General features: G+C 36.7%; 2 protein-coding genes across 5 annotated transcripts in view; one reads left to right on the plus strand and one right to left on the minus strand.

Moving 5' to 3' along the window:
- The window catches only part of LOC309509895 (uncharacterized protein), a 328406-nt gene extending 325140 nt beyond the window's left edge, over window positions 1–3266 (plus strand). For all 3 annotated transcript variants that reach the window (XM_082184865.1, XM_082184866.1, XM_082184867.1), the window contains 2 exons: window positions 1637–1680; window positions 1756–3266. In XM_082184865.1, coding sequence (XP_082040991.1) covers window positions 1637–1680; window positions 1756–2324 — 613 coding nt within the window. In that variant the 3' untranslated portion in view covers window positions 2325–3266. The remainder of the gene's footprint in view (window positions 1–1636; window positions 1681–1755) is intronic.
- A 1275-nt stretch (window positions 3267–4541) lies between these two features.
- LOC309510641 (SEC14-like protein 1) lies at window positions 4542–24266 on the minus strand. 2 transcript variants are annotated; one of them, XM_082185499.1, is made up of 16 exons: window positions 24109–24266; window positions 23508–23597; window positions 16009–16158; window positions 15427–15558; window positions 15201–15329; window positions 13246–13435; window positions 12379–12488; window positions 10772–10961; window positions 10438–10526; window positions 9531–9601; window positions 8614–8785; window positions 8226–8360; window positions 6119–6253; window positions 5225–5476; window positions 4962–5140; window positions 4542–4842 (listed from the first exon to the last, which is right to left on the minus strand). In XM_082185499.1, the coding sequence occupies exons 2-16, from the start codon at window positions 23568–23570 to the stop codon at window positions 4737–4739; spliced, it is 2103 nt and encodes a 700-aa protein (XP_082041625.1). In that variant the 5' UTR covers window positions 23571–23597; window positions 24109–24266; the 3' UTR covers window positions 4542–4736. The 2 variants fall into 2 exon arrangements, with proteins under 2 accessions (XP_082041625.1, XP_082041626.1); XM_082185500.1 differs by having other exon boundaries at window positions 23508–23593; window positions 24104–24256.
- Window positions 24267–24759: the final 493 nt, after the last annotated feature.

The raw sequence follows: 24759 nt of genomic DNA on the forward strand, positions 1-24759 counted from the left end.
ATACGATTTGGTAAAATTGCTTATTTGCAGATCAGTGCATATTAAATATCTGCACTAATTGTTCTTATTAGTGCTGACTGTTATTTAGTGTGACTAGTGCTGCCTAGAATAAATATATATAGTTCATTGATACTTATTTTAGCGTCTCCAAAGCCAAGCCTCCTTCAAATCACATGAACACGTACAGCAGAGAGCAAACAAAAGCATCACAAGAGATGGCGTTAAATTATCTCATGTCTCAAAGCACATCACATTACATTAATAATGAACATAAACAACTTAAACAGCACTGACCTGTACACCTGACTGCTGCAGATTCATTTCACCATTGATAGTGTTGACATGGAAACGCATAAATTTGAGTCATGAACCGCTCCGAGTATAACTTCACGGGTTTCCATATCTTTAAAATTATAGTATTTATGGCATGAACTCAGCATAAGTTCATTGTTTTGGTTTTAAACTACAGGCATCATACACTTGCTGACTTTGTGAATAATTACAGAGAAAAACTGGGCATCATAAGCTGCGTTTCCAGTCGGGCCAAAATTTCAGCAACAAATGGAAGTTTTATCAGAAAACTAATCAGAAAGAAATCACTGGAAGCAGCGAGATCGCAAAACGAACATGATAAAAGCGACCGTTTGCTGGCATTTTTGTTGTTTACTAAAACCCAAGCATTGATGTTTTACCACAGGTTTATAATTAAAAGTGATACAATGATCATAGTGAATTAATTTGAGTCAAAATTGCACATTAGTCACACAGAAATAAAGTGGTTTACCATTATTTCACAAAAGAAAGAGGACACACTTATTTATTCAGTCGCGTCTGTTTCTGTTTATTTGTCACAGGACATATTTACATCACATTTAAAAAGAATAATAATCTCTACAAATATGCCACCAAAAATACGACCTGAGGAGCTTCAGCACTCTCTCCCCATACAGTTTATTTTCAGTCAGAGAAACAGAGGAAACTCCCGAAAAAAAAGTTGCTTTATTTTATGATAGGTAAGAGACGAGACGAGACTGACAGATATAATAAAAACATGATTGTGATAGCCTTTGATTTGTCATATTTATATTTTCCATGTTTACTATGGTAATGGTTAGCATGCAGTCCTTTCATCGTGTAACGTACAAATATTTGTTTGCCTTATACGGTGATCAGAATCCACATCGGATCACAAACAGAAGATATTCAAATATGAGGTAAATTAGGTATATTTTGAGGTAAATTATTTTAATAGTCTTTAATGCTGACAGAATCATCCGGCGCTGCCGTCTCCTGACTCAGGTAGCCCTACACTCTCTGTTCGTAACCACTCCAGGATCCTCAAGCCCGAGTTGGCACGCTTTGGACCAAGGTATTCGTCGGGTTAAAAATCCCTGTCGAAAACAAACAAACAAAGAGAGAGAGAGAGAGAAAGAAAGAAGGAAATAAAGAAAAAGAAAGAAAGAAAGAAAGAAAAGTTGTGTTCACAATATGAGAAACTTCTGTTTTTGTGTAATAATCTCTCTCTCTCTCTCTCTCTCTCTCTCTCTCTCTCTCTCTCTCTCTCTCTCTCTCTGTGTGTGTGTGTGTGTGTGTGTGTGTGTGTGTGTGTGTGTGTGTGTGTCTGTGTGTTTTCTAGTGTGGATCACAGAGGACAGTTCATGATTTCAAGATTACACAAATGTAAGTCCAGAAACACAGATTTAGTGTGTGTTGTTGTAAATGTTGGTGTTGTAATGTGTGTGTTCTTGTGTTCAGATGCCGTTGATCTCACACTGGATCCAAACACAGCACACACTCGTCTCGCTCTGTCTGAGGAGAACAGAAAGGTGACGCGTGTGAGAGAGAGTCAGTCGTATCCTGATCATCCAGAGAGATTTGATTATTATCCTCAGGTTCTGTGTGGAGAGAGTCTGACTGGACGCTGTTACTGGGAGGCTGAATGGAGTGGATATGCTGTAATATCAGTGTCATATAAAGGAATCAAGAGGAAAGGACTGAGTGACTGTGGGTTTGGATATAATCAGAAGTCCTGGAGTCTGATCCGCTCTGATCACGGATTCACTGTCTGGCACAATAATAACTCCACTGCTGTTTCTGCTGGTTCAGGATCCTGTAAGAGAGTAGGAGTGTGTGTGGACGTGTCGGCCGGCACTCTGTCCTTCTACAGCGTCTCTGACACACACACACTCACACACTTACACACATTACACACCACATTCACTGAACCCCTCTGTGCTGGATTTAATGTTTATAATGTTAACTCTTCAGTGTCTCTGTGTCACATTAAACACACACACACACACACACACACACACACACACTGACTGACACGCATACATACAACTGACTAACACACACATTAAAAAACAGTGTTGCTGTTCTTGTTTCTTCTCTCGTGTGTGTTTTCTGTGATCAGTGTATAAACTCACTGTCCTGTTGTGTGTGTGTGTGTGTGTGTGTGTGTGTGTGTGTGTGTGTGACTGTGTGTGTGTGTGTGTGTGTGTGTGTGTGTGTGTGTGTGTGTGTGTGTGTGTGTGTGTGTGTGTGTGTGTGTGTTTGTGTGTGTGTTTGTGTGCGTGTGTGTGATTGTGTGTGTGTGTGTGTGTGTCTGAACGTTTGTTGATGTTGGTTTGAAGATCTTGTTGATCATATTAAGAATATCAGAGGATGTTTTCTGGGTTTTTGTTGTTTCTTTGTGTAAATATGTTATTATATATTTGACTCTGTTGATTCTGTGAGGAAGACGAGCGGAGCTGATTTACATGAAACTGTTGAACTTGTATTAATGCATATAACTTATGGAAACCATAGCAACCGCCTAGCAACCACTCAGATCACTCTCGGACACTGGACCGGTCCTTCATCAGAGGGGTTTATAGCGCTGATGAAATGATCTTTGGGACGGTTGTCTTCACTGCGGGTCTGATCGGCTCTGCTCAGTTTCATCCTCGCCACTGAACACTGCTACTTTATACATGTGGAATCCAGATGTTTCTCAGAAGATAATCTCATTTTAGTTATATAGAACTCACAAAGATCTTTATCATTTAATGGGGTCTTTACTTACAGTAAATGTATTTGTTTGATTGCATTTGTTTTGATTCTTAATTTTTGTTTTCTGTCAGCTAGGCCTAAATGATATTGATGTTATCAGATATTGCATATTATCAGTTTAAAACTTAATAAATTGTTCTTTTTTAAAGTTGTATATTGTTCTCGTCTTAAAAGAATGAATAAAATCATGAACACAGTCTTAACACAGACTCCACACTCCCTGGAGATTCAATGATGTGTGTGTTCTGTGAGAATCTAAAAGAAGAATTACAGAGTCGAGATGTTTCAGTGATGGATATTTAGGAAATAAAGGTGAATCATCCCAACCTAGAAATGATGAAACCCTGTTATCAGAGGAACAACTGCCTTCACATCCACACACAGTCATTCACCAATACAAATATATTTCATGACATTTAAATGAGACTAACAATATTCCCACAAACAGTAGCTCAAATATTAAAGGGTTAGTTCACCCAAAAATGAAAATTATGTTATCATGTCGTACCAAACCCAAGACTTGCATTTATCTTCAAAACACAAAGATATTTTTAAAGGAAATCTGAAAATCCGTTGAAAATCTGTTCACCCAAAACTGATGCGGTCACACTTTATATGAGGTGTTTTTCATTTCTATGCACTTCCATGAAAAAAATAAGTCCAATGTACTCATTGTGTTCATATTGAATTGCAAAACACTTTTGCTGCCAGTTGTTACGGTTAGCAGAGAAGAGGCGATAATCTACTCAATAATTTATTAAATAAACACACAAAGATAATCCAAATAGGGAAGATGAAGACAATAATTCAAACAGGGAAGATGAGAATAATTCAATCAGGAAACAAAAACACAACAGTTTTACAAACACTCATGTAAAGACAAGGACAGAAAAAAAGAGAACTGAAACACATGGGTATTTCTACACTGGATAACAAGGAACAGGTGTGTGTAATGAATTACCAATGGAACAAACAAGGGTAACTTTAGAAAAAGAGGAAAACTGGAACAAACTACAGGAAGTGAACAATGGAGACAGAAAATACACAAAACACAAGGGAAATCGTGACAGTTGATGTGGATACGGGTACGTTTAAGGACTGGTTTAGTCCTTATATAAATAAATCAATATGAATGGAGTGGTTTAAACACAGTCTTCTGAAGAGACACAATCGTTTTATATATATGTAGCCTGGCCTTTTTATTCAGATATATTGTTCTTTATATTGGAAATTTTCTGTAACATGCTTGGATTAATGACGGAAGTAAGCAGTTTCCCAGGAAAACCGTCCTGACAACTCAAAAATAATTAATAATAAAATCATTATTAAAAACTTACCGTAGTGATTCAGGGCAAATCAAAATCACAGTTTGGAAAATGAATATTTGATATGATTGTTAAACTTTGTTCATTCGTTCCAAACACAAAAGTTGCACAGTGTAGCTTTATGCGCCACATTCATAAAGTTGCTCAATCAGACAACCAAAGTAAACAACATTTACACATTTATTTGTAACAATGTACAGAAAGCTTGCATGTAATTTCCAGAAAGCCAGTAGTTTATCAGAAAAAGATCAGCACTCATCCAGGCATTTGTTGGTTTAATGTGAACCTCTGTTCGTTCATCATTTGCAGGAACTGGTAATCCCGCAGAGCTAAAGTCTCTCCCGCTGGATGAAGATGCTATCTGGAAACGGTGGAGTCTGTGTGTGACTGGTTGGAGGAGGTGGTGGCGGCGCTGAGCAGAGAGAAACCACTGTGACTCGACTCCAGACTGCTCATGGAGCCTCTGATGGAAACACACACACACACACCTTTAAACACACCATTTGGCTTTCCAGATGATAGTTTACCATGATTCATTCACATTTTTATGCTAAGCACTTTGCAATATGTAAACATCCAGACCTGAAGTCAGTGGACTGCAGCACTTCTGTGAAATACATGACTTTGCATTTGTGTGAGGAGACCTGCAGAGAGGCCAGAACATCATCGACACGCGGCCGACTGGATGAAGTGCATGTTGGAGTGCTGTAAAGACGCCACTGCAGGATGTAGAATCCAGGCCAGCGCGTCACATGAGAGCCCTGATGGGAAACCAAAGAAGAGAATGAGAGTTTGTCTGGTTTGAGTCGTCCATGTTGTTGACAGGTTTGGTGAGATTCCCTCACCTGTACGCTCTCTCCCTCTCTGCAGGTGAGGGCCGTCTCCACCATGCTGTAGTCTTGTCCCAGCATCCACGATCGGTCAATGAGCTGGACGTTGTTTCCGCCGGGACAGGCGAGGTTGTGCGCGCTCAGACCGTCTCTTTTAGCTGGCTGAGGGACTCTTCTGGAGTGATAGATGTTGAAGATCACGTCGCCTTTACACACGTCAAAGTCCCACGTGATGACGGACGATACGTCTGTGATCTCTATCAGCACCTGAAGATGAACAAAGGGATTTATCTTTATTTCATAATGCATAACACACAGCGCTGCGCACCATTCAGAATTCAGCCGATAATCTGGAATTTGAATTGCAGGAAAACAATCAAATTAGAATTTACATAAGGAAGAAAAAGTAAACATTTTGAAGAAAGTCAGTAACCAAACAGTTGGACCCCATTGACTTCCATAGTATTTTTTTTTCCTACTATGGAAGTCAATGGGGTCCATTCACTGTTTGGTTATACCGACATTTTTCAAGATATCTTTTTTTGTGTTCAGCAGAAGAAAGAAATCCATACAGGTTTGAAACAATTCATTTAAAAGAAAATATTTTTCAGTATGAACAAATCCCTCATGAAATTGTCTATTTCTATTCAAATTCACACTCATGAATTAAAAGGGAGCCAATTCTGAAGTTTATAGTAACACAATAATACACTATAAACTGCAAATATGTCCAGATCTGCACTTTAAACAGAACTAGAGTAACAGTATTTGACTTCACGCTGCATGTCTTCTTATAACCAACAGATGGCACCACTTATTAACACACTGGATATGAAAGTGAACGTTGCCCAGCTGAAGTAACCAGTAAAAGCTGTGTATTGTTGAGTGTTGTGAGTGTGTGAGCTGTACCTCATGTGGAGATCCCTTCAACACACTCGCGCTCTTGTAGATAGATTCATTCCACAGTTTAACCTCCTCGTTCTCCAGATCCTCGGCCGTACGGTACAGAGACTTGGGAACCAGACCTCCCTCAGGAACATCACACTGAATTAAACATGAGAAGATTAGATTAGAGTGATGTTTTTGATCATTTCTGTCTGAATAAATACTGTACACTGTCCAGCTACATGTGTCCAGTAGTAGTGAATGACATCTCTTGGTTTTCTGTGGCAAGTCAAGTTAAGGTCAGCGTTGCCCCTGTGCTTTAATAAAAGACCATCACGAATATACAAGTATACTTGTACAATAATTATACACGAGTACAAGGAACATAAAAACACCACTACAACAAACAAGTGATACGGCAAGCAAATTCTGATTATAATGGCAAAGCGTTTCATGTATTCATTGATATCAAACATATCATATCACGACGGCATGATCCCATGTCTTGATGCCATTACATTATTTTACCTTCACATTCCAGGAGAGAAACACATGACATTGTTGCTATTGATGGGTTTTATATTCTCTAGTGAAAAAAGAAGTGTGTGAAATATAATTGTAATAAATGTGCACTAGTAGTGTACTTCAAATCTAAAAGTATATTTTTAATCAACTGTACTTGTAGATTAGGCTATATATTATTAATGAAATAAAAGGCCACTTAAGTGCACTTAAAGAGAGACACTGTTTCTTAACACATTTAAGTGGCCTTTTAGAAACTGCACTTTGTAATAATGTCAAATTAAAAGTTTTACTTTAATGTGCATTTTAAATATTTTTTTTTAATAATCTTGTGTCATGCTTTGAAGTGGATTTTAATTTGAACTGTAATGTGTTCATGCTAAATTAAAAATAAATATAAATGTACCAAATAGCAGCTTCACCATTACAAATGAGTAATTTCAAATATAGTTTAATACATGACAAAAATGGCATTGACAAAAATTCAATAGAAATGCCATTGTATTTTTAGTGTACCATAAAAGCCTGTCATTCAGCAGTAACTTCATATTTCAAAGACAATAGAAGTAATAATGAAGTTACATATAAATGTACTTAAATCATACTTAAGTGGGACAAAAAAAAAAAAAACATTAATGTAACATTAATGTTAAACTATAATTAATTTTCATTTAATTGCAATTAACATGCAATTAAGTGTCCGAAAACTTTTCATTCATTTTGCATGCAAGTATATTCTTTTAACGTATATTATTTCCATTATAAATCCTCTTCTGCTAAAGTATGAGGAAATGTACTACTGTTTTACAATGCCTGTTGAAGTCCCTTAGAGGAGCGTCTGTTTGGCACAAACCACTGTATCATTTTATGATAAATATGCACACAAAGACCAATATTCAAATATAATTATGCAAATTAATATCTGGGAATGAGTTGTTGGCCTAGGGAAGGTGCGTGACATGTCCTATCACTTCTAAACAGAGTTCCAGCTTAATGATCCCGCATGTCTCTACATATAGTCCTATCTCAGCTTTCCTGAAGAGCTTCAGCTTAATCTAACCAGGCCAGATGAGAAGCACATGACCACATCTCAACGGCAGCACTATCATCAGATTTGCTCTCTACAACATGAGTAATATCAGACTCTAACTCTCTGAATATGCTCTTAGTAAAGGTTCTTATCATCTCAAGGCTAGATTACTGCAATACTCTGGAGACCAGCTTTGTGAACTCCATCAACCCTCTACATGAACTAGAGAATACAGCAGCACGTCAGGTTTTCAACCAACTGAAGAGGGTTAACACAGGACCAATATCCTGCAGTTTAGCTCCAACACTTATTAAACACACCTGAACCAGCTTATCAGGGTCTTCAGGATTACTAGAAACTTCCAAGCAGGCGTTCTGGAGTTACACTTTCAGTTTGCCCTTCCAGGACTGAGGCCTTGTCCCCACTAATACGCTTTAGTTTGAAAACGCATCTTTTTCTCTGTGTTTTGGCTAGTGTGGACGGAGAACGTTTTTAAACTAAAATGAATGTAGACGTCGCCTGAGTTTGACACACGGGTTAACACGTCAGATCTCACCGCCTGTAGTTCTGAAGACTCACCAGAGAGTCTCCTCCTAAGAAGTCAGGGATGAAGTCTCTGTTGATGTAGTCCACCAGTCCTCCAGGCCCCTGGTAGTCATTCCCAGCGTAGATGAGAAACTTCTTCCGTGTGTTTTCATCGATGAATGGACTCACCTGAGAGCAGAACGAAAGCACGACATTTACAGAAGCCCGGAAATTAAGAAAGGCCGGATGAGTGAAATAACACCGCGCTAACATGACATTTAACTGTGATGGGTCAGTGTGTGGAGACATTTACAACATTAAATGAAGATTGAGTAAGTGCTCAACTCAGTCTTTCCTAATATCCTGAACTATTTGTTAACATTCTTTTTATGTTCTAAGTGTGTCCTAATGTGAAATCCTATGAGAGTGTGTGTGTGTTTACCAAAGTCCAGAGCACAGGAAACACTCTGGGTGCTCTGATTATGAGGAGACGGCCCAGTGTTTCAGGGTAGTTGGCTCCTACAACTTCTATCATCCTCAGCAAGGCTTTGATGGCCGGTCTCCACAGATGCCTCATATTTAACCCCTCAAGATCCACCAGACATGTCCAACAACTACAGCACAAGAGCACTTATTTCTTTAGGGTGGAGGCACCATGTACAGTAAAACACACAATGTGTACGGCCACTAGCGTTGAGAACCGATATCTGATTTTTTATTCAAAATAAATAAAAAAATACTGGAACTGGCTGGTTTTCATGATGTTGGTTCAGTGGATTTGGAATTGGAACCAAATCCAGAAAAATAAAATTCCTTTTGATTCCCATTTATTATGGCCAGTTTTGAGTAAGTTACTCTAAAAATGTAATGAATTACTTGCTACTAATTTAATCTTCAACAGTGTAATTAGATGACTGTACTAATTACTCTTTCTATAAAGTATTGCATTACTTATTACTTTCTAAATCCCACATCAACCTCGACCAGTTGAACAATACAAGAATAGACATGAAACTGCTCTTTTAATTCTTTAAAATAAATAATATAAAATTGCATAAATTATTCTTGAACTGGCCAAAGTGTTTAAAAGGAGAATGTTACATTAAAAAAACATAGATTTTTAGCATTAGACGTTAAATTCACTATAGTTTTAAATATATACAGTATTTAATGCAATTACATCTGAAGTAACTATTAAATTACAGAAAAATCCCGTACTTTACTTTTTCAAGGGAAAAGTAATTCAATTACAGTAATTAATTACTTAGTAATGCATTACACCCAACACTGATTATGGCCACTATATAGAGATTAATACAGTACATGATCTGTTTGGTAATGCATGAAGAAATGAAGTACCTGATTGGTTTTCCAAATATTTTGGTTTTCTCTTGACAGTGTCTGAGACCTTCCTCGTTGATAGACAGCACCTAAACGTTGGGTCAAAGGTAAAGGGCGTCAGTGAATGTGGTCATTTTATTGAATTGAATTTGAATCCCTGGTGTAGCTTGGTTTATCCCAAGTCATTTTTCTACTGCTAACACTAAAAATTATTTTTTTGTTTCTTGCCTCTGACTTGCTCACTGTGGGATTAAAGCATTACGAGTTTTTTTCTAGCAGCTCCCTTTAAAGAAAAGAGTGATATGACCAAATTATTTACCAAAATATGTGACTTTCAACCACAGTACGGAACGATATAGCGCTTCTGTATGAAATCAGAGATGTTACAAATTGAAATTAAACCTAAATTTCTCAACACATCAGACTCTGTGAACACCTGATATTTTTCACTTAAAACAATCAAATCATACAGTACATCTTCATTGATGCTTTTAAAGAATTGTTACTCTACAGAAACAAAACCACCCAATATTTCAATCTCCTAATTACCTTTAAATGCTCAGTCGTTTGCCCGAGCATCAGACTTTGACAAGCAGGGTTGTTTCACTTGTGACAAATCTTCAATAACACTTTTTGAGAATTGCGTACTCTCGCTTAGAAACAAAACCGACCAATGTTTTAATATCTAAATTGCTTTGAATGCTCAAACGTGAGTCACTGCTGCACTATATGAGCTAGAGTAGACAACACTATACATACAATATAGATAGATCTAAATCTTCTTGCTCTGTGGTAAAGCACTGAGGCATTATTAACACAATGACTGTAAAGCTGCGTTGGAATGATGTGTATTGTGAAAAGCACTAAATTTGATCTGACATTTCGATTTGTCATTTCATACTATTAGTATTCGTCTAACTCTTACATGTCTCAGAAGAGTCTCTTCTCCCAGCGTCCGCACTAAACCTTTGGTGTCCATTTGTCCAAGTCGAAGGATATAGAGAGGACGTCCATCTATATAATACACACAGAGAAGCACATAACCACATTAACTTCTGCTTGTTTGATATTAATACAGCCTATGGAAAACACTCGCTAGTGTGCTCTCGCTTCAACTGATCTTTATATCAAAGTCCGGCACAGGACTAACACACATCCAGGATTGAGAGGGGAAATGCCTCTCCATTAGTTCTGTGGCCGATAATCCGGCTTTAAATGACAATGTGTAAAGCAGTAAAGTGAAAGTACATGTGATGGACCTTTGTCATGGTGATGCCAGCCTCCGGTGTAATAGTCCTGCAGGAGCTGCGGACACTGCCACGTGTCTAACAGGAAGTCGATCTGATGCTGCTTTCTCCATGTGAGCGTCTGACACAAAGCCTCTTTAGCCTTTTCCAGATTAAAGTCTCGTGAGCGCAGGAAACGCAGCACGTGCTCGTCTTTAGGGATCTGATGGGATTCATATAAATACGGATTTAATTCAAATAAAATCCCCCATCTGGTTGGAAATTCAGGTTTTTGAAAGAAGTCTCTTCTGCTCACCAAGGCTGCATATTTGATCAAAGATACAGTAAATACTGTAATATTGAGAAATATTATTACAATTTAAAATAACTGTTTTCTATTGTGATATATGTTAAAATGTAATATATTTCTGTGATTAAAGCTGAATTTTCAGCATCATTACTCCAGTCTTCAGTGTCACACGTATGATCCTTCAGAAATCATTCTAATATGATGATTTGATGATCAAGAAACATTATCAATGATGAAAACAGTTGTGCTGGTTCATATTTTTTTTCATAATATACAGGTTTTGTCATAATAGAACTTATTTTTGTTCAGTAAATATACTGTCATTAAAATTTGTTCATTTTAAAAATACAGAAAAAAAAAAAACTAAAAAAGTAAAGATTATGAAAGATCCCATAATCATTTAAATTGGCTTAACAGTAGCAACAATACGCATGATATTTTATTATATGATTTTATTAAAGTCCCCCTATGGTGAAAACCCAGCTTTTAATGTTGTTTATATGTGTATGTGGTGTTTTTAATAAGCTTTATGACAAAACGTGCAAATTCATAAGTCAACACCATTTTCTCCTTAAAACTGCAGTGAATCAAAGACAGTCTCAAAAACACGGTTTGAAATCGCTGGTGTTTCTGACGTCACAAACTACCTTGTAACCAATCAGATCAACGTGTGATCGTCAACCAGTGGATCTCTGAGCTGGTGTGAGTGAGTGGAGGCGGGGCTCATTTGCATATTCATAGAACCGCATTGAATTACATTCAAGCTATTTTAAGGCATGAATAATTTTTTGTCCAAGTAAAAAAACATTTGAATATGTCATTTTGGTGATCAAAGATGAGTTTTAAGGGATACAACTATTGACTACAGGAGGACTTTAACAGAATCATTGACATTAACCATCTAAATGTAACCATGTCATGTGAACAAATAGAAAACTCAGCCATGTCAAGTGTTAAGCCTTTAGCCCAACAGCAGGGGCCTTTTTACCCCAAATAACATACTTTTACATTTTCTTAAATTAAAAACTGTTGATTTAAAAAAAGCTGAAAACCAAAATATATTTGGTAATTGTACTGATTCTCATTTGCTACCTAAATCGATTACATTTTTAAAAACATTAAATATTAGATCAAATTAGCGCAGAATCAACTTTGCTTTGCTTCCCGCCATCGTGTCAAGGATCAACCAAATGTCCACATGCATAGTGAATCCTGGGTGTTTAGGAAGGAGTTTTTGTGGCATCTAGTGGTTTAGAGTACAGAAATAAAATCAATGCACCTTTAGCCCCGCTGTCCCCGACTAGTACTTTATCCTGAACATTGCACTCACCTTTCCTTTGTGTGTTTCCTGCAGCCACTGTCGAAGGCGAATGAGGCAGCTCTCCTGGAAAGGAGTCAGCTGTCCCAGATAGCGTGAGATGTAGTCTGCGTCTAACTTGTCTGCAAACAACACACAACCATCAGACAGCTGAGAAAAGTGTAGGAGATCATTGACTCTTTTCACTTAGAATATCCAGTATATCGGCCTCCTCTCGTGCTGATATGATAGATCATTTGAACATGTTCCTCCCATCATTTGAAATCAATAGTGAGTTAATCACTCAGTGCGGTGTGTGTGAGGACTACTGTTTGTGACGTGCACAGAGATGCCAATGTAGAGAGCTTCAGATAAGTCAAGCTAACTGGAGCGTTCTCTTAAAGTTATGAACAAACCTTCCTCCAGTAACATTAATAGAATGGGAAAACCTTTAACACTTTATTGATGGTCCACTTTAGACATAACTACAAGTAACTTTGCAACTACATGTCAACTAACTGTCGATTGTCTTCTTAATATCTGCTAACACTTTATTTTGATCCTCCTCAACAGATTTTCTACTGACTATAAGTAACTTTGCAACTATATGTCAACTTACTCTAACCCTAACCCTACCAGTCTACTAAAATACTCTAATGAGAGTTAATTGACATGCAGTTGCAAAGTTATATATTAGAATATTGTTATAAGTGAGGTTTGTTTCTTTGAGGGTGGAGTTAGGACGCTGCCTTTGAAAGCACATAATCTGCTCAAGTGGGAAGTAGACAACAAGGCAGCTCACTAGAATTTGGACATGTTGATTCTCGTTATCATTCCATTCCTCCTGCATTATTATATTTATGAGCACACGCTCGCGGGCTGAAGTATGATTCATCTCACCATCCGGAGAGCCTGGCAGGACGTCTGTGGAGCTGGGATGAGCTCTACTGTTGCATGCTGGGATAGCTCTGGCTAAGCTGACAGGCGGTTGGTGAGGCGGGATGGTGGCGGGAGGAGGGACCCAGCGGGGCACGTGGGTAATGCCCTCCTCCTCCAGTTGTTTGAGGTGAAATTCAATAATCTCTTTTCCCTGTAGAGAGAGAGACAAATAGAGAGTGACACAAGAGTTTAGTCAAATGAAACAAGTAAACATTGGCTTTAGGTACACAGATGTATGAAAAACACACTCTTACACGCAAGCCAGCCACAACCAGGACATTACAAGAGAACAGATCCTGATGATAGACATAAAAGGAATCTAAAAGTAGGAAGGAGATTCTTGAAAATAAGGAAGGAGATTCTTGAAAATAAAGCAGTAAGAAACAGTCATTTTCACTGTCTGAGTCTAGATGAAGTAAACATTTATTTTGTGAAATATATATATAAAAAAAGTGTTTCAAATGTTTTAGACTTAGGGCCAGATTTACAACACACACAAAAAAAAAAACTACAGTCAGGATTTACTAAAGACACGCAGTGAAAATAAAAATTAGCTCTGACAAGGCGTGGACAAGGTTATTTTTGCGGCATTACATTTGTAGGAGTTTCCCTTTCAGGCGCAAAATTTATAGGAGGAAAGTATTTAGATGAATCATGCAAGGTGATTTACAAAGTCAATTTACTGGTATTTGCGCCTTTATTTTCCACCCAAAAATAAGCATGTCTTAAACCAGACGCTAATTTGCTCTGCTCTAGGTAGATTGTGTTATTGCATTACTCCAGATACAAACGTTCTCCGTCCACATTAGCGTTTACAGGCGTTTTCTGACGTTTCAATGTGGATGAGAAACTTTTGAAAAATGCCTGAAAACGCTAAATTCACCTTACAGCGCATACGTAAAACCTCACAAAAGCTCACTGAGATGATACAGACGGAAATATAAATGTTAGCAAAATATCTCAGCATTCACTGATGCGTCCAGGTCGCACTCAGTCACTATTATATATTTGGTCTATATCGCGACTGCTCTCATGTTTTGCCGCAGGACAGCAAATGTGAGTGAATTTGTTCTGTCATCTTTGCAGGACTGTGACATGAAGAGTGTGTAAAGTAACATATTTTAGCAACAGTGTGAAAGTGAGTAGCAATACCATTATAAACATGAATATCTATTGGTACAATATGCGTCACATGACTAAACTTGCGTCATCATTTTTAAATACCTCAGTTTTGACGGTCCACACTACCACACGAAAACGGCGTTTTCAAATTTATCCACTTTGGAGTGCGTTTTCAAAAAGGTTTCGTTTTCATTAATAAAAACGGCGTCTCAGTGTGGACGGAATGCCAAAACGCAGAGAAAAAGATGCGTTTTCAAAGGAAAACGTTCTAGTGTGGACATGGCCTACGATCCGGCTGCTTCTGTGTTCAATATGCGCGTCGTCAGTAGATTACGCGCATAACTTTCCAAACATTATTTTTTTACAATTGTGCTCTCACGCTAATTTCCCCCCGTTTAGTAAATCTGACCCTTAATATTTACTTGTTCTAGTTTTCCAGATAATCTTCTTTTGTACAGACCCTTTAATGAGATTGGAGGGGGGGGAGGTGCTCGCTCAAGTTTTACAGCGATGGAAATACTATGAGATGGGAAGATCTATTTTCCAAAGCCTTATTGAGGGAACAAAAAAATCTCTCGAAAGGTATGCAATGCAAATGCAACGTTTCTAGAACATTTGGAAATACTGTAGGAAAAACACGATGTAACATGGCAGGCCAGGAGAAAGTTTTCAGGTGTGGACTTCAAAATAAGAGTCTTTGTGAACAGAGATATGTATTTAGGTATAGATATAGGTTTGAATTTGGCCTGTCACATGTCCTGATCCATCCATCCAACCAATCAACGCACACAGACCTTTTTAATACTGGCGGCGTATTGCTTCATTGCGATCTTCTCTGCGGTGCTCTCGAAGCCGAAGAAGGATTTGATGTCCATGCTGGCGGACTGCTCAAAACAGGTCCAGTCTTCATTCTCCGGGTGAACCTGAGGAGGGATCGTTCAAACATCAGGATAAAGCAGCGAACACATAAACACGTGTCCTTAAATAAGAGGGAAACGGCAGGGAGAGAGCAGGACAGACCGTGTAGCAGCAGTGTTCGTAGACGTTGACTCTGCTGGAGAAGGACTCGTTGTACGCCTCTATATGCAGAGTTCTCTCTCTTCGGTCCAAAGAGTTCTTCTGGATAAAATACAAGTAGTCCACTCCTGCTATCTGTACACACAGCCATGTGTCATAATCATAATCAAGGCTATTATGAAGTTTTAAACACACAAAATGAAGGAAGAGTTCACCTAAACAAGTAACCTGCTTTCATTTATTTTCCCACGTTGTGCTAAACCTGTGATACACCAACGACGAATTTTTGAAGAATCTTCAAGCATTTTTTTTTTTATATATATTTTTTTGCATACAACAAAATCAATTTTTTTGTTGTTGTGGTTTCATTTTCTTTCTTTTTTTTATAGCATCAAAAGGGTTTTTTAAATAATTTTACTATAGTCATTTCTCTTTTAGGATCATCAAACAACTGTGCCAATAAACTTTACATACAGTAATCGCAGGGAACAGCTTCTCGTATTATTTTAATGTTCAAATGTTAGTCAAATGAATGCTCACAGTGTCACAGTTTATGACATTTTGGACTTCTAAAAGATTAAATACCCTCTTCAAAAGCCGAGGAGCCTCGACGTCCACGGTACACCGGCGTTCAGTCACTTGTGTCGCCCCGTCTTCACTATGACACTCACTGATGATGTCGCTGTTCACAAACATGGGTATCAGCGGACAGTGTGGGAATCTTTTGTCATAGGCCTATGAGAGAGAAAAAGATGAAACCAATGTAAGAGTTGGAGGGAAAAAAAACTCATTACGAGAGATGCAGGTAGACAGTTTTTGCACACAATGCAATTTTAATAAAAATATGTTTCTCTTCAGCTCAGCTAATGTGTACAAATGACCCCCATTTAGATTATATATGTTCCTGAAAATGTGCCACTTGTCTTGTGATGTGTTATTGTTTTATTTTCAGTTGACTTAGTGGCTCATATGACCAGGTTTGCAAGTAGAGTGTGTCACATGAAGTCTTAAGTCTACGATACCACTAAACTACAGGTACGCCCGTCAATATTTACTCCCTAATCTCTCGCTTTTTAAGGTTCCCACTTTAAGAAGTCACAGGAGGAGTGTGTTAGAGGAACCAGTGCAACATCGTAATCCTTGTGAAACAGAAACACACTTTAAAATACTTTTAAAAAGAGTGCTTATTATGGAAATAATATACTTTAAAAGAATATCCGTGGCAAATGAGTGATATGAAATGTTTTTGGATATTTTTTTGCATGTTAGTTGCAATTACATGTAAATGTATTATAGTTTACATTTATATTAAATGCAATTATTTAAAAAGATATTGCAATGTATATTTACGTATAATTTTTGACCCAGTTTTAAGTACATCATTATATAATTTCAAAATGACTTTATTGTCTCTGAAATATGGTTAAAGTTCGTGCTGAATGTGCTGACAAGCATTTGTGGTAAACTAAAATATTTAATGTAATATCTATTGGAAGTTTTATGTTGTTTATTTGAATGTTTTTGTAATTTGTGATGATGTAGAGTTGCAATTTACTACATTTAAAATATATTAACTTTAAGTATATTGTATCATTCACTATTACATGTAAATTATAATCAAGTGTTTGGTTACATATATGTTTTGGTAGTTTTTCGACAAATCAAAACTCAAATCATCATTATTTGAATTCTCTTTATTATTTGAAGTCTTTAAGCACTCTTATGTAATCTTTTATTTCATTAATATTGTATTGTCTGCAAGTAACATAGTCAAACATACACAAATAGTCTTGCATATTATTGTTAAAAATCCTTATTTTACCAGCATTCTCACTTCCAGAGATACTGTTGGGCTCTACTGAGTTTTGTGTCTCTAATGATGCATATATTAGACACTACAGCTCTAAACTGCATCCACGTTAATGCTTTAGCCATCAGAGAGGAGATATTTCTGCTGAGCAGTGGATGAGGGTTTTCAAGTACATGTTTGTTTTAGTATGTGTACTCTGCTATTCCACTGAAAGTCATGCACGATCCTGCTAAAAATCAAACAATTATATTATGTACACAATGCATAAAATGTAAATGATCTATAGAGTCTACTGTGAGACCTACTAAACAAAGGCAAGCTCCTTTCCTCTGAATTATACACAAAGTGACTGTATATGCAACAGTTTAGTATGCTTCATTGTTGTCACAATGTTTAGTTTAGATTTTTTATTTGGCATTTAATCCATTTTTGCATAAATAATTGTCATGCTGGACTGAAAGGTCATGTCATTTTGGTCACTGTAGTAGCTCATATGCATACTGCAAACCTGAGTATGCTAGCCTCTTTAAAATGCTTGACCTTTGTGTCAAATCAATAAAGTGATGATGTCCATGGACGTCATCCATTAAAGCGATTGATCAAACAATGAAATGTTTTCTCTGGACTGAACACAATAACAGCTTTTATGTAAGAGATTAAGCATTGTGTATTAATTTCTACTTTCAGGAACAATAAGCCCCACTACAGCAGTCCTATAACTGAAAAATGCCTTTTAAATGCATATTTAATTCCTGAATTTAAATTGAATTAAGCTGAATAATTGTAAAATTATAATGGTCATTTGAATTTAATAAAGCAGAATTAAAATAGAAAAAAAAAATTGCTTTTAATTATACAGTTTCATTGGAACATGAACATTACACACTATGTGAAATTTCCATAAATATTATATATTTTTTTTGATAAATGTCATTATATTTAATTAACTAAAATAAAAAAATCTACTTTTATCCTGAAATGTCCATATCAGGGGAACAATATACATAATTAGTCAATATGAATGATCTGTGGTGTTGAACTAATGAAAGCCGTCAGCCCGCTCTATTTCAATTTGGTTTTAAAATAATGACGTTAAACAGAACTACATTAATCTACATTAAAACTACATTACACATGATGATGAACAGAAAATCCCACCAATCAGAGAGTCGCGACAACAAAACGTGCCAAAAGAGCTCTTTAAGCTCCGCCCACTCCCATGACACACTGCAAATGACGTAACCCTATACTCTCAAAATACTTAAAATATGTTTTTATATACTGTACATATAATATATAATCAACATTGTAAATTAGTAGTTTTATATTTCTCCATCATTTTTAATCCGATTATGCAGTTTATGGGATAGTAGTTTTTTCCCCCTTCACTAAAATCTTGAACCTTTATATTTTTTCCCCCATTTTCAAATACCTTTTGTGCTTCAAATCAATATTTTTAATGTTATTATTTACCTTGCGGAAGGTTGATTTGGTACTTTGCTTATAATGCTTTAAAAAAAAAAAAAAGGAGATTGATTCGAAATACATACTTCTGGAACCACTCTCCCTTTGGAGTGCCATTGGCAAAGCATGCTGGGAAATAGACATCCCAGCCGTTTCAGTTAAACTTAAGTTCGTCTAAATTAAAATAAATAATTTGATAAAACTCAAAACATTGAAACAGTTCAGTTTTCTTAAAATTCAGTTCTGTGAACTTGAAAGAAAAAGAAAGTGCTAAATACTCATAAAAGTTAATTTGACTCAACTAATTCATTTAATTTAAGTTTGTCCAACTCAAACCAATTAATTATTTTGAGCGTTAGGGTTTACAATGCCGCTGAAAAAAAATTCGACGGGCACTAACACACTCAGTTCAATTCAAATTTGCTCAACCCCCGTGATGTGAGCAGTCTTGGAAATCTAGACCAATCCCTGTAGTTTCTCCTATACTAACACAATGACATGCTGAAGTGGGTCTTATATTGTGAGCAACGAGCCCGACACCACTGTAAGCCTTTGTGACATTAACCCCGAGGTTTCTGCCCCAGATGAAGTTTGATTGGCAGCAGCGACCCGTGCTGACTAAAGCGTGACGTCAAACTGTGCACTCAGCAAATCTGAAAAAGCAATACACAATAATAATGCTGATAAGAGCGAGTGATTAGCGCTTTCGCCTGGGGAAATGATGTCACTGCGAGGAGGATCAATGCGTGTGAACTGTAACCTAATTAACCGGCTGATCAATCGTGCCTTGAGATTACTGACACTGTGCCAGAGTTAATACTGCGGCAGACTCACTCCACACATTCAGGCCAGTATTATATGGCATTCATGTGTGAAATAAATTGAAATAATTTTTTTAGTGTAGCTATGAGAAAGAAAGCTATTGAACATTAAAACTCTCCTCCCATAACTGATATGATGGATCTACTTTCCAACCACAAAACGGCAAAAACCTATTGCCTCATCTTTAACACTTGCTTTGATATATTATTATTATTATTATTAACAGAAATACATTTTTAAATGTATCCTAAATGGCTCTTATGGCTCTTTCCCTTGAGAAAAAGAAGTGTGCTTAATTATGTTAAAGGGGTGGTATAATGCGCTTTTCACAAGATGTAAAATAATTATCTGATGTCCCCAGAGTGTGTATGTGAAGTTTTAGCTCAAAATACCCCACAGATATTTTTATATAGCATGTTAAAATTGTAAATTTTTGAGGGTGAGCAAAAACGCACCGTTTTGTGTCTGTTCCTTTAAATGCAAATGAGCTGCTGCTCCCGGCACAGGGGGGCGGAGCTTCAACAGCTTGCACTCACACCGACATGCACTGAACATTTCAAAACTTTTAACCTTTTATGTTCAAACCGGATTCAGACAATAATGGAGAGACTCAAGAAGAAGTGACAACATGTAGAAGCAACAGGACGTTTCTGAATGGTTAGTTGATGAATTTATGTAGCTTATGTGTAGTTATCTTCTGGTCAGTGATTAGCATATTCTGTCTTGATAATCTATAAATCGTGTTCAGGGGGTGGGTTTATGTCAATTTTAGGGTTGGTGATGTCACTAATCTGGGAGGAATGTTGTGTAGTCTCTACCAGCCGTTTGTTGTAGTCCTTAAAAAGCTATTTCTTTAAAAGCAAATATCTCCCTTTGCTTTGAACTTTGAGCGTTGTAACTTTGCAGATGTTGATTATGCTCAAACGGCAATATTACACACTAACTAAAGTTAGAAAAGTGAAATCATAATCAACCACCCCTTTAAATGTGAACTTGATGTACGTAAAACCGTACATGCATAAAATATATTAATGAAATAAAAGCCAACTTAAAGGGATACTCCACTTTAAAATGAAAATTCTGTCATCATATAATCACCCTCATGTTGTTTCAAACCTGTGTGAATGTCTTTCTTCTGCTGAACAGAAAGGAAGATATTTAGAAGAATATCAGTAACCAGTCAGTTTCTGGTACCATTGACTTCCATAGTAGGAAAAAATATATACTATGGAAGTCAATGGTACCAGAAACTGACTGGTTACTGATATTCTTCTAAATATCTTCCTTTCTGTTCAGCAGAAGAAAGAAATTCATAAAGGATTGAAACAACATGAGGGTGATTATATGATGACAGAATTTTCATTTTAAAGTGGAGTATCCCTTTAAGTCCACTTAAATACTTTCATGACTGTTTCTTAACACACTTAAGTACACTTTTAAAAAGAACACTTTGTTATAATGTCTAACAAAAGCTTAATTTACAGTGCATTTTAAATAATTGTTTTAATACTATTTTGTCATGCTTTAAAGAAGTGCACTTGTTTTGTAAGTGTTGACTAACATACTAAAGCACGTCATTATAATCTGATAAGTTAATATATTTTAAATGTACTAAATTGCAACAAATACACTTAAATACATGACACATTTCAATACAAATGGCATTAAAGTATATTTTAGTTGACCAAAAATGCTTGTCAGTTCATTCAGCAGTAACTTTTTACCGTATTTCGAAGCCAATGGAAGTGATTATGTAATTACATATAAAGATGCTAAAGTGCACTTCATTTTCACAAGGTTTCTCAGTTCATGGTAAGTGTTAAAGATCAGATAATGATTGTGTAAAGGGTGAGATAACATTAAAAGCTCACGAGACAGTCGTGAAATGATTTGAGCGTGTATGGAAGTGCTGATGTCATCTGCTCTTGTCAGCTTTATCAGGGCAGCTGCTGATGTGGGGAGGGGCAACTATGTGTTTTGGTGGATCGGATCACAAGTGGACGAGGGAGACGCATTCCCGTTTACACCTGTTTTTTAATCCGTCTCTTTTGTCCACTTTCAACCGCTTCAGTCCTGATTTCGAGGGGAGAGTTTATGGGTGGGGCGGGTAAATGTTTGGCCTTTTTCAGTTCTTTCAATCTGATGGACAAAATAAGCACATGAAATGTACATATGAACGCATGTGGAGACGAAGGAAAAACACACGGAGAACATGAGCTTTCGTTTCTGCTCTGACAGCCGAATACCAGCCGAACGCTGTGAGTGTGTGTTAGAAATCAGGAATGGTGAGAGAACACTGTGCTTGATACGTTTTTCATCCTCAAACCAAACTTTGGTCTCCAGCCGACAAAGCTTAAACCCCGTCTGGCTAGAGCTCTTCCCATAATGTTCACGCATTAGTTCAGTAGACGGAGAGAAGACGGTGTTTTGTGGCTGTTTGAACGCATTCGACCATATGAGTGTTTACACTACGAAAGTAATCCGGTTGAATGTGATTTCAACTCCCTCTGGTCAAAAGCGGACAAGCTCAAAATGTTTTAGACCCCGTTTACACCGGTATTTAGCATCGTCCACTTATGATCCGATCGACCACAACGTGTCTTAATACCAGGTGTGAACAGGGCTTGAGATCGGCCTACTTCAAAGATCCAGTGTTTGTTTTGCATATGAGGCACCACGAAAGTAGACTAAATCTAAATGTTTTATCATTATTATTATTAAAACAGCCAGTCAAATAGTAAACCTCATCGATGAAGTTAAACTGATATTTTCATTGGGCATTCATAGTATGAAGAGGTGAACTGGAATCGTGCTCATAGAACACCAAACATTAGCTAATAAGCGTCAACTTTACTGTGCATTGACAAGCCAGAGGATGTTGAATACACTCGAAACCGTACGTTACAGTAATTTTGACCATTGACATTGGTAAATATTTATAATATAAAGTGAAAATTTCAATAATTGAGTAATTCTTCTCCCAAGTTCATTAGCAATGTTTATAAATCAGTTATTGGTGTGCTTATCTGCATTTTACAACAGCTTCAAATCTTAGAATCATCTAAATCTAATCAGTTTTATTACAGAAAAAAAAGTTAAGATAATATATCCCAGTGTATGGATTTCAACTGGTTTTCAAGATGCATATTTTACACTGAATGAAAAAAAATATATACTATTATTATTATTGGACACTAAGTGGTGATCCCACACAACATTGTTTATTGTAACAAAAATCTCTTCAAATATTACAAACAAATGTTAATATTGAAACTTATTATAATTTTTAAATGACTATTACCATGACCAGCCCAACGATATACAAAATTATGAACATATAAGAGATATATATATTATATATATATATATATATATATATATATATATATATATATATATATATAATTGATTTGTATGAAGTATGATTTACAGTCTTGATAGTTTGTTTTCTAAATGTTTCTTGAATCTTGATAGTTTCATGCTCTCTGCGGGCAATACTTTTACTGTATATTTCAGAATGTTTGGACTGCGGTATTGAGCGATTAGCCAGGAACGTTTGAAACACTGGTTCAATTCAAACAATGAATGCTATTAAAGCAATAAAACAATAGAAAGCTGTGCTCTGCGAGGTTAAAGATTTACCAGCATTTGAGCTGACGACTGATCTGACAGTCTAGTGAACTCTAGAGCAATGCAGCTTTGAGACAGAGGACAGCTGACTAGACAAACTTTGCAAACATTACTCAATAAAATACTGAATACACATAAATTAACAAAGACAAAGCTGGAAACACACACACACACACACACACACACACACACACACACACACACACACACACACACACACACACACACACACACACACACAGAGAGAGAGAGAGTAGAGAAAACTAGATGTAAAAGGATTTAGCCTAATATAGATAGACTTTTAAACAGTATGACGAGATATGCTCTCTCATGCACATATCATTTCTTAAAAACTCACCGCCATTACTAGCTCAAAGGGGAACTTGTAAACCCTCACAGGGGACTGATATTTCTGCACCATCGCTGCACTTCTAATGGAAAGCCCTTCCTATGGAGAAAAATAATAATATTAATTATAAACCCAATGATTAAAACCACATTTATGAACAGCATTATGATCAGAAACACAGAACTGATGTAAAGCATATAGTTAAACTGTTTTCCAGTATATATTATTATTATTATTATTATTATATTTTTAGACTTTCTCCACGTTTGGTATTAAATTGCTTAGTGTTTGTACAGCAAAGCATACATTTTAATGTAGTAAACATCTAAGATGCATGCATGGCCTCTGTATGAATGTTTAAAAGAGCAATTGTACAATACAACAACCCCAAGTTCAAACTGAAAAAATATATAATTGTACAACCAGTGACACAAAATAAGCATGTGGACACTGTCATTATTCATAGTTCATATCCGTTATTGGTGTATCTTTAGCACGGGCGGTTTTAGCGAAACACAAGCGAATCGACATGTAAACAGAGACTTCACTCCAAAGCGATCACACGGTTAAACGTCCAGGACAGCTGTGAAATGAAACTCTTAAACTTTACCTTTGAAGTCTAAGGCGCAGAGAATGCAGTGGAATTGAAGTCTTGATAAAACCTGATGTGAAAAGTAAGAAGAATCCAGTCTGGGTTTCTTTAGTTGTTCTGCTCCATTTCTCCTGCGGAAGTGAAAGCTGCAACTGTGTCAGATGAGAGGTTGCGTAACCCACGTCACTCACACAAACTCCGCCTCACAGCTCTAGTTCAGACACACATTAGTGGTGAAAAACAACCAAACAAAAAGCATAAGCATTTTTTTTTTTTGTCATGTGTTATGAGAGTATATATTCAGGAACTATCAAAATAAACCAGTAAATGAATGTTTGTCAGGATCGTTGATGTTCAAAGTACAACTTTGCTGACTGCTTGACAAAAGCTCGTCTAGAGGTTTTCTGAGCGAGGTGGTTACTACTAAAGTTAAAAAGCCAAGGGTCTAGAGCCCAAAGAAAGCAAACACTGATCAACATAATGGTCTTTATTATGTTCAACAACACATCAACATCTAAACCTCCGTTTATTCTCAATAAGAACTTTTGTATGAAAGAAATAGTCAAACTGGATAGACATAGGTGAAGATGCTGAGATCTTGAGAGATCTGAAAGTGTTTAATGTTCTGTTAATGCCAGTCATGTAAATGTTTTTTTTTTTTTTTCGTTT

The sequence above is a fragment of the Leuciscus leuciscus genome (genome assembly GCF_965113295.1).
Source record: "Leuciscus leuciscus genome assembly, chromosome: 1".
NCBI lineage: Eukaryota > Metazoa > Chordata > Actinopteri > Cypriniformes > Leuciscidae > Leuciscus > Leuciscus leuciscus.

Excerpts from the sequence above, each read along its gene's own strand:
- LOC309510641 (XM_082185499.1), bottom strand. The coding sequence starts at position 23,570 with ATGGTGCAGAAATATCAGTCCCCTGTGAGGGTTTACAAGTTCCCCTTT. Across the intron at positions 9,602-10,437 it reads AAGAGACTCTTCTGAGACAT|GTGCTGTCTATCAACGAGGA; the intron begins GTAAGAGTTAGA and ends CCCAACGTTTAG. Across the intron at positions 5,141-5,224 it reads GAGAGGGAGAGAGCGTACAG|GGCTCTCATGTGACGCGCTG; the intron begins GTGAGGGAATCT and ends GTTTCCCATCAG.